General features: G+C 35.9%; 1 protein-coding gene across 4 annotated transcripts in view; it reads right to left on the bottom strand.

The window, feature by feature from the left end:
• Window positions 1–2,750: 2,750 nt before the first annotated feature.
• The window catches only part of LOC117325413 (arrestin domain-containing protein 3-like), a 67,200-nt gene continuing 52,595 nt past the window's right edge, over window positions 2,751–17,355 (bottom strand). For 2 of the 4 annotated variants that reach the window (XM_033881592.1, XM_033881593.1), the window contains exons 4-8: window positions 13,746–13,975; window positions 12,661–12,840; window positions 9,803–10,003; window positions 9,179–9,290; window positions 2,751–7,900 (exon numbers count right to left, since the gene is read on the bottom strand). In XM_033881592.1, coding sequence (XP_033737483.1) covers window positions 7,335–7,900; window positions 9,179–9,290; window positions 9,803–10,003; window positions 12,661–12,840; window positions 13,746–13,975 — 1,289 coding nt within the window. In that variant the 3' untranslated portion in view covers window positions 2,751–7,334. The remainder of the gene's footprint in view (window positions 7,901–9,178; window positions 9,291–9,802; window positions 10,004–12,660; window positions 12,841–13,745; window positions 13,976–17,355) is intronic. The other 2 variants (XR_004532251.1, XR_004532252.1) reach the window with 2 other exon arrangements.

Genomic DNA, 17,355 nt, shown 5'->3' with positions numbered 1-17,355 from the left:
CTGACAGACGAGTTACAGAAAGATATATAGCCAGTGAAGTTGGTATTTCACAGGAAAGAGTACATTCCATTCCGACCGAGGATCTTGCAATGAGAAAGCTTTCGGCCCGATGTGTACCAAGACTTATGTCAGTTGATCAGAAGCACACCAGTCGCACATTATCGCGTGCTAATCTTGACATTTTTAAGGCAGATACTGCCAACTTTCTTCAAAGATTTGTCACTATGGATGAAACATGGCCATCTTGCTCCAGACGCCACACAACAATCGAAATAATGGAAGCACCCTGGTTCTCCCCCGCCAAAGGCAAAGACTGTTCCATCAGCTGGGGAAGGTTATGGCCTCGGTTTCCTGGGATGCAGACGGTATTCTGCTGATAGATTATCTCCAAAAGGGACACACAATCAATGACAATTCTATGCTTCACTTCTGAGGCAGTTACGGGAAAATATTTAACGCAAGCGACGCGGAAAGCTCAATAAAGGTGTGTTATTCCATCAGAGCAATGCTCATATTCACAAGTCTGTCGATCATTGCCATGGCTGACATTCACGATTGTGGCTTTAGATTGATTTAGCATCGCCTTTTTCACCTGATCACGCTCCATCAGACTTTCATCTATTTCCAAAACTGAAAGCAGCTACTGGTATTTCAGGCACCCACTTTCAGTCCGATGATGACGTCATACATGCAGTGGATGACTTTCTGAACAGCCAAAAAAAGGAGTTCTATAGAAGTGACATTGGGGCCTTGATATTGAAGGGGATGATGTTGAAAATTAATAGAATATGTTCGGCAAAATTCAATTCCTTCAATATAAGGCTCACAAGATATTAATCAGCCCTCTTATTTTGTCCAGCACGGTGCGTCGTTCGCCGTCTGACGTCGACATTTTTTCACATGTCAAAATTCCTCCCAAGTTCCACCTATTGGATTCAGCTAAAACTTGTCTGAAATGATCCCCAGATATCCTAAGTTTTGTTGTATGGCTACCATCCTGAAAAACACATTTTAAGCTTCTCTGTTCATAACTGATGCCAATAATAAAAGAAAGATCGAAGCCGACAGAGTCACAGTTTCCATTTTGTAACATGTTGCACAATCATGATTTTCCTAACAACACCTATTCCACCTGTTCCAACAGTGGGTTCAGTTGACACTTGAATAATGACAACATGATTCTGGCCAAGTATTGTTATCTTTGGGGACAACATGCGATATTGTACATTGGTCTCACTACGACTTTACTGCTACTGAGTATTCTTATCTGTGTATTGTAATCTTATTTGAGAATTGTAGTATATTCTGAGTATAACTTATCTGAGTATTCTAATCTAATCTGAATATTCTTATCTAATCGGATTATTTTAATCTTAGTATCCTTGAATGTGCTGAACTCTTTTTTCAGAAACAGGGCATCTTTATATGTGTGACCTAAAGCAAAATGAAAAGAAGGGAAACCAGCATTTTATCAAAACGTCAATGTAACTTAAATCTAAATTAAAAATTTCCTCTTCAAAGTGATAATTGACAAAATCAAACGATCTGTGATTTTCCTTTCAGCTAATTTAGATAATGCATTTAGCCATATTGATCCAGTTTTCTTCAAAATACCAAAGCAACATGCCCCGAGAGAGGTTGATTAATCAGGCCACCGGAGCGCTACAGGAGAGAGATTATGCCATTTCTGATGAGATAGGTGGTGTATGTTCTAAATTAATTACAGCTTAACAATAACAACAGTCAGGTTTAGAATTTTGTCACGTGCTAAAGTTCGATTGGTGCATTAGTATCCAACAGCATAAACATGCCCATAGTCGTCAGCTATTTCACAAAAGTAAATCAAATCATTTAAAAAAAATATGATTCTATTTTCACCTAATTTATGGAAGGCTTTAAAGAGGAATTAACGTTTTTTTCTTTGCTTCATCTCATCAAGAACAGAACACAGAGCCGCTCGAGATTTTATTGACCGTCACGGTATACGTCGCTGCTTTTATTTTGACCTTGTTTGACACTTCGCTGGTACAGTTTATCATATTTTTTTTAATGAAATATTCTAATGCTAAACCATGTCCTAAAACATCCTCTTTATTATACGAAGCTTCCATCCCAAACACTGTATAATAGCAACTACATTTATATATGTAGTTACACTTATATCTCGAGTGAGTCCTCCAGGTATATCAATGGGAGATTTCTGGTGCGATTCGTATCTGTACAACATGGCCGCCATCTACTTCTGTGTAATTTGCCTTTCTAGTATTGCTCCAATCAGGGTTTGTGTGTTGCATTATGGGAAAGATTTTGATGGAATATCATGATGATGCATGTTGCATGTTGCAAAGTGACCTTATTCAATAGAGACAGTACATTCATACAACGTGTTGCTTCATTAAATTCAAACACATGTGCTCATTTAATCAGTGGTATAGAGACATTAGAAACCAGGATGGGTAATTCATCACGATCGAAATGGAGGCAAACGCTAAAATATATGATATAAATAATGAAAATAATACTCTGTCTTTGGCTTTTATCAAAGCTTTATTTTGACACGACAAACACATAGGTAGTTGCATCATTATACACAGTTGCATATCAAAAGTTAACCAATGTACACAGAAATATAGTCAATAATACAAGCCTTACAACGATCTGTGATATAGCCTTACAATGACTAGACCTGTGATATAGCCTTACAATGACTAGATCTGTGATAGCCTTACAACGATCTGTGATATAGCCTTACAACGATCTGTGATATAGCCTTACAATGACTAGACCTGTGATATAGCCTTACAATGACTAGATCTGTGATATAGCCTTACAATGACTAGATCTGTGATAGCCTTACAATGACTAGATCTGTGATAGCCTTACAATGACTAGATCTGTGATAGCCTTACAACGATCTGTGATATAGCCTTACAATGACTAGACCTGTGATATAGCCTCACAATGACTAGATCTGTGATATAGCCTTACAATGACTAGATCTGTGATAGCCTTACAATGACTAGACCTGTGATATAGCCTTACAATGACTAGATCTGTGATAGCCTTACAATGACTAGATCTGTGATATAGCCTTACTATGACTAGATCTGTGATATAGCCTCACAATGACTAGATCTGTGATATAGCCTCACAATGACTAGATCTGTGATAGCCTTACAATGACTAGATCTGTGATAGCCTTACAATGACTAGATCTGTGATGTAGCCTTACAATGACTAGATCTGTGATTTAGCCTTACAATAGCCTTGTGGTTGATAAAACTATGTACACATATTTCTTTATATGGCATTTAATGACCTTGTCTTGTGACTAATTAGATGCATAAATAATGTTTCTTTATATGGACACTGAACAGCCTTGTGATTAATCAAAATATGTGCACATACATCCTTATATGGACACTGAACAGCCTTGTGATTAATCAAAATATGTGCACATACATCCTTATATGGACACTCAACAGCCTTGTGATTAATCAAAATATGTGCACATACATCCTTATATGGACACTCAGCAGCCTTGTGATTAATCAAAATATGTGCACATACATCCTTATATGTACATTGAAAGTAGTGTGATCATGCAATCAAATTATGAGGAACTGAACAACATCTTTATTTGCATATTGACCAACCAAGCTTGTGGTTAATCAAATTAAGTGCAAATATACCAAAGTTGCTGAGGAAAAGTCCTACAATAAAATAATCAATATCACTTGGTACAGAACATGTATGTGGAGGTGTGTTACAACACAAGTTTCTCTAATAAATCTGTACTGGATGTAACTTAATGAAGTATGTTGAATACCTCAGTATGTGGAACTTTAATTCAAGTAAAATATGTTTGTATGTTGCAGCTTGTTTCAAGTCTTTCATTTTCAAAATACGTATCCTTACTTTTTATGTAAGGAGCCCATGGATTCTCTTCAAGCTTGGCATATATTCAAGATTGAGTTATTCTCAAGATACTCTTCCTTAAAGGAGATCCATGAGTGGATTATTTTGGAGATCAGCTTGTTTCTAAGACCACCTTACTTTCCAGAATTCAAAACATCATTTAGGGCATAATTTTGTTTAGGACTAACTGCCATATGCTCTCTAGAGGAAATCTTTCTTTATCACCATGCAGCCATCTCCTCAATGATAACATGAATCACTTTTACCTGGATGAAAGAGCACTAATCATGGCATAAGCTCGTTGTCTTCAACCAACAGAGCTTGTGAAGTCATTAAAGGATAAGTATGTCTAGGGGTGTACAATGTACCATTGTAGGAATGGGTGACATAATATTACCTATGTAATAAAATCACAATATTTTCCCGTCAACACTAATTTCAGTCATTCAAACAGTAAATTTAAACATTCTCCAGCAAAAGTAAAAAGGGGTGAGATTTCCAGAGACAATATTCGTAAATTGCATACCAAAGCCACAAAAATGTATGCAGTAACATAATGTACTTTATATACTAACATATGTACACATGCATTTACACATGATAGGCAACAACATCATATTGAACACTTGGGTATAAAAATGGAATGAACATCATTGTTTGGGGGGGAAATATAATGGTAAATGTTGTTTATCATCAGAGTAGCAATAACAATAGCAAGATTAAGTTAACTGTCAAACTGTCGAGTATATATATATATACATACATCTTATATGTATATCCAAAAGGTTTTGAAATCTTTAATAAGCAAAGGAATAATGAAACCACATTATTTCTGTGAATATATAATAATATATCCCTAATGGTACTTATTGTCATAAATTTTACACAGGACGTCATGGCTATGAAATTATCCACAGAATGTCAGGAGTGTAAAATAATCCACAGAATGTCAGGAGAGCAAAATTATACACAGAATGTCAGGAGTGTAAAATAATCCACCGAATGTTAGGAATTTAAAATTATCCACCGAATGTCAGGAGTGTAAAATTATCCACAGAGTGTCAGGAGTGTAAAATTAGCCACAGAATGTCAGGAGTATAAAATTATCCACAGAATGTCAGGAGTGTAAAATTATACACAGAATGTCAGGAATGTAAAATTATCCACAGAATGTCAGGAGTGTAAAATTATCCACAGAATGTCAGGAGTGTAAAATAATCCACAGAATGTCAGGAGAGTAAAATTATCCACAGAATGTCAGGAGTGTAAAATTATCCACAGAATGTCAGGAGTGTAAAATTATCCACAGAATGTCAGGAGTGTAAAATTATCCACAGAATGTCAGGAGTGTAAAATTATACACAGAATGTCAGGAGTGTAAAATAATCCACAAAGCATCAGGAGTGTAAAATTATCCACAAAGCATCAGGAGTGTAAAATAATCCACAGAATGTCAGGAGTGTAAAATAATCCACAGAATGTCAGGAGTGTAAAATTATCAACAGAATGTCAGGAGTGTAAAATTATCCACAAAGCATCAGGAGTGTAAAATTATCCACAAAGCATCAGGAGTGTAAAATAATCCACAGAATGTCAGGAGTGTAAAATAATCCACAGAATGTCAGGAGTGTAAAATTATCAACAGAATGTCAGGAGTGTAAAATTATCAACAGAATGTCAGGAGTGTAAAATTATCCACAAAGCATCAGGAGTGTAAAATAATCCACAGAATGTCAGGAGTGTAAAATAATCCACAGAATGTCAGGAGTGTAAAATTATCAACAGAATGTCAGGAGTGTAAAATTATCCACAGAATGTCAGGAGTGTAAAATTATCCACAGAATGTCAGGAGTATAAAATAATCCACAAAGCATCAGGAGTGTAAAATTATCTACAGAATGTCAGGAGTGTAAAATTATCCACAGAATGTCAGGAGTATAAAATTATCCACAGAATGTCAGAAGTGTAAAATAATCCACAGAATGTCAGGAGTGTAAAATAATCCACAGAACTCAGGAGTGTAAAATTAGCCACAGAATGTCAGGAGTGTAAAAAAGTGTACAATAGTTACTGGTACTTCTGTCCATACAAGCAATTGTGATAACAGCAGACACATCATTTACCAGTACCAAATATGGAATGCTGAAAAAGAAACATTTATCCTATGAGAAAAAAAACAACCCAGTATGTGCCTCCAATCGGAAAAGGAATGTTTAATTTTGGGAAATCCATATTTTCCATTAGAGAAATAATGCTGATGTTTTGGAAATGAAATGTCCTTTGTTAAAACAGTGATTATTTAAAGATGGTTAATATCATTAAAATCTTCTACTCCAGAGCTCAGTACCTGACTATTCACAAACTCATTGCAGCTTTCCCTTATAGGCCTAAATGTATTATATAGAGTTTTGTCTAATGGAGAAAAATTCAAACTCTAACACAGCCGGGGTAAGTCCCAAACCAATTTTTTTTTCAGGTTCAATAAACACAAACCCAAACCGAAAATTAACCACTCTCAAACTTAAGATGATATGTGGTAAATGGCACGTGTTCATTGAAGAGTTATTTCCCTTGCTACTGACGATATTATTTTATGGGTAGAGGAAGTAGAAACATTTTGAGCTGTGGCTTTCATATTTTAAACAATGAATTACAACACATGGCTTTACCAGTGTCTTGAAAAGATAAACATTTTCTGCTTTTCGCACTCTATTTAGATTACTTAAAGCAGAAACTCTGTGACAAAAGTAAAAACAATGTTATATAGTTTTTGAGAAATTACTAGTTATTATAAGACATCATTGTCAAGTGATATATCAGACCATACAACTCCAGCCAGGCAAGGATGGGGGATGATCGATGCATGTATTTTTTGACAATTATACTACTTTTCTTACGTAAAGCCATCAAAGTCATGCCATGATATTCATTAACAATGGTTTGGGCCGATATCAAATTGGTGAATGAAATGATCAGTCAGACAGGATCTGAAATAAGAAAATAAAATGATTATCATGTTATCTTCTTAGAAATGAGCTGACAGTAGTACAGAAATCGCTTTATGTGGCAGTCCAAAAACATTATATGACGTTATTACATTGAAACTCAGACTAGTCATATGTCGACAACAATAACGTCATATTTTGATCAATAGGAGACATCATACCTTATACCACTGAGTAATAATATAAGATTAACCACAAGTTGTGTCCACTGTATCACTAAACACTAGGATGATCTTACAATATCACTGACCACTCCATGGCTATGTCCTTGACCACTGCCGTGATGTTAAATCTTTGACCATTTGAGAAGTTATACGAGTGACAAAATTAGATGATCATGACAAGCACATACAAACTGTCTCAGTACACTATACTGTAAAACGTCTCTCTTTAATCCAGTTTTGATTTGTCTCAGTCATTTACAATATTCTGTAGAACTTCTTCACTGTCCTTATTTTCTGGTTCCAGTTGGAGTGACGAGTGAGGTTCTGGTTGAACAACAACAACTATATTATCTTTATCACCAGGTTCATATTCCATTGTTTGTTTCATACTTCCATGACTTTCTGATGGTTTCAGAAAATTATTTGAGTTATCGATATCTTTCGCTACATCACTTAACTCCTTTTTCATGACCATGGACTCTTTTAAATCCAAATCTGACATGTCAGGCACCAGGGTATCAGTTTTAAGGTCTAGCACAGAACTATCTTCTTTATCCGAGTCATGTGTCGTCTGCATTTTCCATGTCTTTCTATCAAGCCTTGTCATCGAGATCCGAGATCCTGCACGGCAAATGTTGACATCTTTCTCTGTGTTTGTGACCTTGATCCGTTCGTGTGGGATACAGATGTACACAGGACGGTATATAATGAACATCTCAGTCTCATTCTCTTCCTCGTCACCGGTGTACACCTGGCCAACTTGGAACTCAGAACTGATGTACATCCCTCCTTCAACATTCTCAGCTGCTACATCTGTAAACACAGGTAATTGACAATTTAAGAAATAAACAGAAATAACTTCTTTATAGATTCTAATTCACATACAATTTTTATCATATTTGTGGACATTTTAATGGTAATGATAGGTCAATATGGCCCCAAAGCCATGCTCCCCCTCTTGGAATTTTATAGAAAACAAGACAATACCTTGACCTTCGACCTTGATGACCTTAACCTTTGACCTGATGACATTAACAGCTGGTCATTTAAGCCTTATCTGTTTAATTTGAAGCAACTTTCCTGAGACAAAAACAAAACATTTACCTTTGGTCAGATGACTAATGTTGGAGATGACCACCGAATTCACTTAATTCATAATGTGCAAGAAAATGTCTATCAGATAAAAGATTATACAAAACATGACATTGACCTTTAACCTAAGAACCTTATCCTTTAGTCAGATAACTTGTTGAATTTCAATAAACTACCTTTAATAATGTCATAACTAAAATGTTTATTAGTCAGAGGAAATTTTACCTTGATCTTTGACCTGATGACCTTGGGAATGACCCATAGACACAGAAAAAAACCCAATTGAACATCATTATACCACATTGCTTCATTATGCAAAATGTAAGAAAATTATGGCCATTAGGGGTTTTAAAGAAAATCATCGGAAATGAAACTGTGGATGGATAGACTCTCTATTTAAGAGTCCTAAATACATGTATTTTAATTTACTTTACTACTTAAATTTTATAAATCAAATGAGTCCACCAGAGTGACCGACATAAAACACCTGTTGTTTGTACGTATCATATTTTGTCAGGTCCATGAATGTGTAGCTTTCCAAGGCTTCAAATTTAGACTGCCCACAATTTCCCCAGTGGAAATCCAGAAAAAAATCCTTAATGGCCTTTGAGACAACATGATTGATGACTCCTGGTCCAATTTACAGTACTCATGCAACATTAGTCACACACAGAACTCGTAGCTCTATAAATAAAATCAACTCGCCTTTTTTATCATAAGACATTGATCTGGTCTAGATCTGCTGCTAGTTTCTTTGAAATCATATAAATCACAATAACAGAAAATGATGGGAAAACAAACAATAAATACTGAGTATGTATTCTCTACCTGCTCCCAAGTTCAATTCAGTCTAAAAGGATGATGTCCAACTGACTTTTAATTTGTATCATGTTCATGCAACCCAAATACCAAATCTAAGCTTGTAATATGTAAGAATGACACAAATGAACCAAGAAAACTCATCAGACAGACAGACAGACAGAGACGGTAAGTACTTACCATACTGCATGATGGGATAAGGGGCATTAGTGATCCTATAAGGGGTGGTTGCTATGGTCATTGGAAAGTTGAGTTCCAACACTTCTCCTGTGTCCTCCATCACAAGACCAACCTGTACAGAACAGTCAAATAATATTTTTTTCTTGATTATTTAGAATACATTGAAAACAAAATAATATCTTATTGATTTTTTGTTTTTCTGCCAAGAATGTTTTTACATTTTTAATGGACTTTTTTCTTTGCATTTTCATACTCTGGTGAATTTATAACGTAAGCTTACATATAGACATTATATCTGTAGAAATCAGAAAGACCAAATTCTCTCTAAACATTTGATCTTGTATGATAATATAACTCATGTCTCATTCAAAAAGATTTTACCACAATTTACATTAGCAAAAATAGTAGGTCAAATTTCATTTTTTATGATTTGTAAATTTTTTATCTATTTCACCCGGAGTAAACCCTTGTAGTCAGACAGGTGACCCCATATATATATATATAACTTTTCACTTCTGACCAGAAAATCAAGTGAGTTACCATGTACTGTGTCACTGATCACCCATCTGTTTTTGACAAGTCTCAGTCTTGTAAATCTAAAGGTCTGTAATTGTCCACAATTACCTGTAAAGTGTAGTAGATCTGTATAAGGTTACACACATCCACTAGTGTTGGAGGCATGACAGGAACCTGTAGGAAGTTCTGTAGGTTGTCAAACCTTTCCGTGTGATGTGGGGCCACACTGTCACCCTTATACTCCCAGACTCGGTGACTCACATCCTTCCGTAAACCAAGCACACCCTTGTTAATGAAATACTCCACATTCTGTCAAAAGTAGAAAGTTTCTTGTCAAAAACATTCATATAAATCATAAACTAACTGGTTAACATTAAACCTTCATATGATGCTCTTTGTTTACAGCACAAGAGACACTGTGTGACAGAAGGACTGTTCTAATATCCTGGATTTTTTTATGTGAAAGATTCATGAATTATTTTTTTCAAAACAGTGCCAGTTAAATAAATTTTGCAGTCGAAATTCAAGATGGCTTCCTATACACCTGTATGAGTAGACAGATGACCTATACACCTGTATGAGTAGACAGATGACCTATACACCTGTATGAGTAGACAGATGACCTATACACCTGTATGAGTAGACAGATGACAAATACACCTGTATGGGTAGACAGATGACCTATACACCTGTATGAGTAGACAGATGACCTATACACCTGTATGAGTAGACAGATGACCTATACACCTGTATGAGTAGACAGATGACCTATACACCTGTATGGGTAGACAGATGACAAATACACCTGTATGGGTAGACAGATGACAAATACACCTGTATGGGTAGACAGATGACAAATACACCTGTATGGGTAGACAGATGACAAATACACCTGTATGGGTAGACAGATGACCTATACACCTGTATGAGTAGACAGATGACAAATACACCTGTATGAGTATACAGATGACCTATACAGATATTCATTGTATGTGCAACGTAAAATAGCAGTAATGAAATATTGGCTGAAATTACTAAAAACCAATAATTGTGTTTTAAAATCATGTTATGACGCACTTGTCGAATTGAATAATAAAAAACCTAATTGTAAAAGTAATTGGGTTTATCATATTAAAAATGAGCTTTGTAGTTTAGGTTTTGGTTATATTTGGAACAGCCAATACGTTTTAAATGAAAGTCATTTTATGCAAGTATATGTCCAGCGTGTTCATGATGTATTTATTCAAGAATTACGCAGTGCGTTTGATATATCGTCGAAATGTTATTTATACAAACATATTGTGGATACCTTCAATACTCAATTTTATCTTATTAAGCCAATTAATTATAAATTTAAAAAGTTATTGAGTCAATTCCGTATGCAAGGACACAGTCTAAATATTGAATCTGGGTGCTACAATAAAATACCTAGAAGTCAAAGAGTTTGCACAGTTTGTCACAAAAATGACGTCGAGGACGAAGTACATTTTGTGCTTCTTTGTCCTGCATATTCTGAACTAAGAAAAACATACATCAAAAAGTATTATTATTCTCGTCCAAGTGTTTATAAACTGATAGAATTATTTTCCAGTAAAAGTGTTAAAACTTTGAATAGATTGGGTAAATTTTTGTTACATGCCACTGCAGAAAGAAAAACTCTCCTTGTAAGTAATTAAATTAAATGCGTTTTGGAAATTATGATCACAGTTTTCATATATAGTGTTCTTGTATATATTAGAAAGTATGTTATCTATATTGAATAGTACATAGTAAATTATGTCGTCATACTGTCATGACGTCATAGGCATGCAATACGTAAACGCTGTAATTGTTATGCATCAGTTACAAGTTTTCAAAATCATTATGTTATTCATTATTATGTGTCGTAAGTATATTGCCTGTGTTGTGCCCTCCGCCATCTTGTCATTCAAGTTGCAATATGTATACATATTATATGAATATTGTGTTATCCTATATGCTGTGTTGCATTTGGAATAAATAAATTGAATACACCTGTACAAGTAGACAGATGACCTATATACCTGTATGAGTAGACAGATGACCTATACACCTGTATGGGTAGACAGATGACCTATACACCTGTATGAGTAGACAGATGACCTATACACCTGTATGGGTAGACAGATGACCTATACACCTGTACAAGTAGACAGATGACCTATACACCTGTATGGGTAGACAGATGACCTATACACCTGTATGAGTAGACAGATGACCTATACACCTGTATGGGTAGACAGATGACCTATACACCTGTACAAGTAGACAGATGACCTATACACCTGTATGAGTAGACGGATGACCTATACACCTGTATGGGTAGACAGATGACCTATACACCTGTATGAGTAGACAGATGACCTATACACCTGTATGAGTAGACAGATGACCTATACACCTGTATGAGTAGACAGATGACCTATACACCTGTATGAGTAGACGGATGACCTATACACCTGTATGAGTAGACAGATGACCTATACACCTGTATGAGTAGACAGATGACCTATACACCTGTACAAGTAGACAGATGACCTATACACCTGTATGGGTAGACAGATGACCTATACACCTGTATGAGTAGACAGATGACCTATACACCTGTATGAGTAGACAGATGACCTATACACCTGTATGAGTAGACAGATGACCTATACACCTGTACAAGTAGACAGATGACCTATACACCTGTATGAGTAGACAGATGACCTATACACCTGTACAAGTAGACAGATGACCTATACACCTGTATGAGTAGACAGATGACCTATACACCTGTACAAGTAGACAGATGATCTATACACCTGTATGAGTAGACAGATGACCTATACACCTGTATGAGTAGACAGATGACCTATACACCTGTATGGGTAGACAGATGACCTATACACCTGTACAAGTAGACAGACAACTTGCATGTATGAGTTGACAGATTTATTACATACCTGCATGAGGCGACACAGGATCCATGCCTGCTGTCCACTGCCATTCTGCATCTCCACCTTGAGTCTGATGTTGTCACCACAACAATAGGCACTTCGTTCCAGGGTGGCATCCAGTGCCACAGGGCCCTTTGTGCAGCACATGCAGCATGTGTAACGTTTGTCAGCTGCTCTGGTAGGGGTCTGTGAATAGCAAAGTGGAAATTTGTCAAACAGCAGATGTAGTGTATGTGGACAACACAATGAAACTTATGCTGTATGGTAGCATTGCTATCATTCAATATACTTATGTACCTTGTTTTGACAGAAAATGTTTTCTGAAAATGAAAATGAAAAAAAAAAATAAGAATGTTGAGATAAATATCTAATCAATGTATTTTAAGATTGTTGGGGTTAACCTAACTAGAGCATGTGTTAAATTTGATGACCCTGTCACCAATACCAATTATATTGACACCTATAGTACATTTACTACCGTTTTTATCCACAAATAACCCCCTGCCAACAAATAAGCTTCCTTCTTCATTTTTGCAAAAAACAGTAAGCTAAAAATGGTCAACAAATAAGCCCCCTCCCCAACTTTGATACTTTTATACTAGCTAAGGGGCGTATTTGAGGATAAATATGGTACTAAACTTTTACACTAGCTAAGGGGGCGTATTTGAGGATAAAAATGGTACTAAACTTTTAAACCAGGTGAGGGGCTTATTTGAGGATAAATATGGTACTAAAATTTTACACCAGGTGAGTGGGCTTATTTGAGAATAAATGTGGTACTAAACTTTTACTGTCCCTCCAAGGGAGGTGGCTTATTTGAGGATAAATATGGTACTAAACTTTTACACCAGCTAAGGGGGCTTATTTGATGATAAATATGGTACTAAACTTTTACACCAGGTGAGTGGGCTTATTTGAGAATAAATATGGTACTAAACTTTTACTGTCCCTCCAAGGGAGGTGGCTTATTTGAGGATAAATATGGTACTAAACTTTTACACTAGGTGAGGGGGTTTATTTGAGGATAAATATAGTACTATCCTTTTGATGTTTTTTGAGGAGGATGAATGTCTGTAATCTATCATACTTACCAGGAACCGTTCATCCATACAGTCAATGTGTGGTCCTATGATAGAAAAATACTTGACACTTTGAGGTGACGAGGCGTATGGGATGTCCATTGTACCCCGTACATAGTACCGTATTGTACCCATCTTACTCTCCAGAGAGCAGGGGAGGGCACTCTCAGGCAGTTTGAACTCAAACGGATATCTGTGATTCCCTCGGGGCATGATTGGGGCAGGTCCATCATCCTTCTTGTCTGTGATATATAAATTGATTAACTAAATATAATGCCAGAAACCCACCCAAATCTCACTTTAGTAGCCCTTATATTGAACCAGCTTTGTACATAAATCAGATCCATTGATTTACAAGACTACAGATTACACTTTCCCTGTTGTCTGTATCTAACTGCTATACCTAATATCAATGTTGATTACATAGTGCCATCAACCAGAAGTAATCAAGTAATAGGTAACCTAGCTTGATAAATCAAACAGTAATCAAGTAATAGGTAACCTAGTTTGACAAATCAAACAGTAATCAAGTAATAGGTAACCTAGCTTGATAAATCAAACAGTAATCAAGTAATAGGTAACCTAGTTTGACAAATCAAACAGTAATCAAGTAATAGGTAACCTAGCTTGATAAATCAAACAGTAATCAAGTAATAGGTAACCTAGTTTGACAAATCAAACAGTTATCAAGTATTAGGTAACCTAGGTTGACAAATCAAACGATAATCAAGTATTAGGTAACCTAGTTTGACAAATCAAACAGTAATCAGTTATCAGGTAACCTAGTTTGACAAATCAAACAGTAATCAAGTATTAGGTAACCTAGGTTGACAAATCAAACGATAATCAAGTATTAGGTAACTTAGTTTGACAAATCAAACAGTAATCAGTTATCAGGTAACCTAGTTTGATAAATCAAACAGTAATCAAGTATTAGGTAACCTAGTTTGACAAATTAAACATAAGGGCAATACCGTCTTTGAGAGTGATCAGTTCATGGGCCAAACAATTATATCAATAGGGTTTCAGGCCAGTTCACCCCATGTTCAAACTTTACAATGTTTTAAAATACTGAAAAACTGTAATTTTCATTGGGTTCAATCTTTCTCTATTTAATAGATATTATTTCCATGAAAATCAAATTACCAGAGAAAGGTAGAGTTTGTTTCATAAATTCCATCAAAGAAAATTAAAAAAAAAAAGAACCATTAAAAATAATATCAACAGAAAGTTGCCTTTATTCTTTAAGGGAGGGGATTCATTAGGTTATCCTCTACACTACTACCAGACCTGATGGCTAGGTAGTGGACAATTAGTATGGTCTATTAAACGAGAACTCCAATGAAACATATGGGCTGTATGTAGTAAGATCTCTGTGACAGTCTTCTCTGGACTGGACACTTGACTTAGATTTTTTGATGGCTAGATGTCAGAGATATTGAGTTGGTATCAAGTTACAGACTGAGATGTTGAATATTTCAGTAACCTTCAACTTTTTCACAATTCCTTCTCTGTGATAGATCAGGCCGGCCCTATCACCATTAGATTTCCCTGTACTCACAGCTAGTTACTGTCTACAACACAGCTAGTTACTGTCTACAACACAGCTAGTTACTATCTACAACACAGCTAGTTACTGTCTACAACACAGCTAGTTACTGTCTACAACACAGCTAGTTACTGTCTACAACACAGCTAGTTACTGTCTACAACACAGCTAGTTCCTGTCTACAACACAGCTAGTTCCTGTCTACAACACAGCTAGTTACTGTCTACAACACAGCTAGTTACTGTCTACAACACGGCTAGTTATTGTCTACAACACGGCTAGTTACTGTCTACAACACGGCTAGTTACTGTCTACAACACAGCTAGTTCCTGTCTACAACACAGCTAGTTACTGTCTACAACACAGCTAGTTACTGTCTACAACACAGCTAGTTCCTGTCTACAACACAGCTAGTTACTGTCTACAACACGGCTAGTTACTGTCTACAACACAGCTAGTTACTGTCTACAACACGGCTATTTACTGTCTACAACACAGCTAGTTACTGTCTACAACACAGCTAGTTACTGTCTACAACAGATAATGTAACTAACACAACTCACTACCAGTGAGTTAGGTATTGATAAATCTTCCATTCCACTGGGATGTAGGGCTAATTCCTCTACTGAAGTTTGGAATAACACATGCTAGCTTAAAACCTATTTATTATTTATATGAAATTGGCTTCTGCTTCATCGTATGTCATTATTTCTCTCATTATTACATAATTCACCCAAAGCATTTTTATCATTTTATATGCCATATATCAGGTATTGGAGTTAGGATTTAGTATCCCTCCTATCAAGTTGTGGAGTCTAGTCACATGATAGGTCAGTTTCTTCTCAGCAGTTCTTAGTATGGCTTGTCAGATTTGTAATCATCAAATTTGTAAACTGACCTATCATGTGACTATAGACTGACCCGATAGCTACAAAATGTATAGATTGGTGACCATATAAGTGACCAGTCACATGACCAGTCACATGACCAGGCTTACGACTCACTGGCTATATGCTACAGAAGCAAATATCTTAGCTGGATTAGAAATAAAATGTCTATGTTTCAATACATAAATTTTAACCCATCAAGTTGTGGAGCTATAATTAATGATCCCTCCCATCATGTTGTGGAGCTATAATTAATGATCCCTCCCATCAAGTTGTGGGGCTATAATTAATGATCTCTCCCATCAAGTTGTGGAGCTATAATTAATGATCCCTCCCATCAAGTTACAGAGCTATAATTAATGATCTTTCCCATCAAGTTACGGAGCTATAATTAATGATCCCTCCCATCAAGTTACGGAGCTATAATTAATGATCCCTCCCATCAAGTTACGGAGCTATAATTAATGATCCCTCCCATCAAGTTACAGAGCTATAATTAATGATCTCTCCCATCAAGTTGTGGAGCTATAATTAATGATCCCTCCCAAACTTGAACCTTTAGCGAGCTTATTTATTTGACCTCTTACCCATTTGGTAATGAAAAAAAGTTAGCCGCAGACATTATCTACCAATAATATAATTACATGACCTCTGTATAATTAATACTATTTGATTATAGCCATTTTTAAACTTTTCAGGTATAATATCATGGTAGCCATATTGGATTATGTGACCTACTTTTAAATGATTTCTTGAACACCTTCATACTTTAGAGGCCACAAATAGTCTGTTCACCAAAAAAAAAACAAAGAAAAAAACACTGAAACAAAAATTCTGTTGAAGACCCTGTATTTTGATGGATGTAACACCAAAAGGCCAAAATCATACCTAGTATTCTACACGTCTATCAAATCAATTTACCAAGCAATCAGTCACTCCAACCAAAATCCGAGATTGATCAGTCGGAGTGGACCTGTTACTATGGTCGACACAACTGATTGAGTTTTATTTGTGTATTTTGCTATCAGCCATTGTTTGAACGGTCTGCCATACTGTATGACCGTTGGGACCATTAAGTCAATATTCATCAAATCAGCTGGATGGAAATGCCATCGACAGCCTGTTGAGTTTGAATAGACACTAATTGGTCCACAGGTGTATGATCATATTCTGATTTGGAGCTCTG

This window comes from Pecten maximus, chromosome 4 (assembly GCF_902652985.1).
Source record: "Pecten maximus chromosome 4, xPecMax1.1, whole genome shotgun sequence".
Lineage (NCBI taxonomy): Eukaryota > Metazoa > Mollusca > Bivalvia > Pectinida > Pectinidae > Pecten > Pecten maximus.
This window is presented reverse-complemented; position numbering and strand designations above follow the sequence as displayed.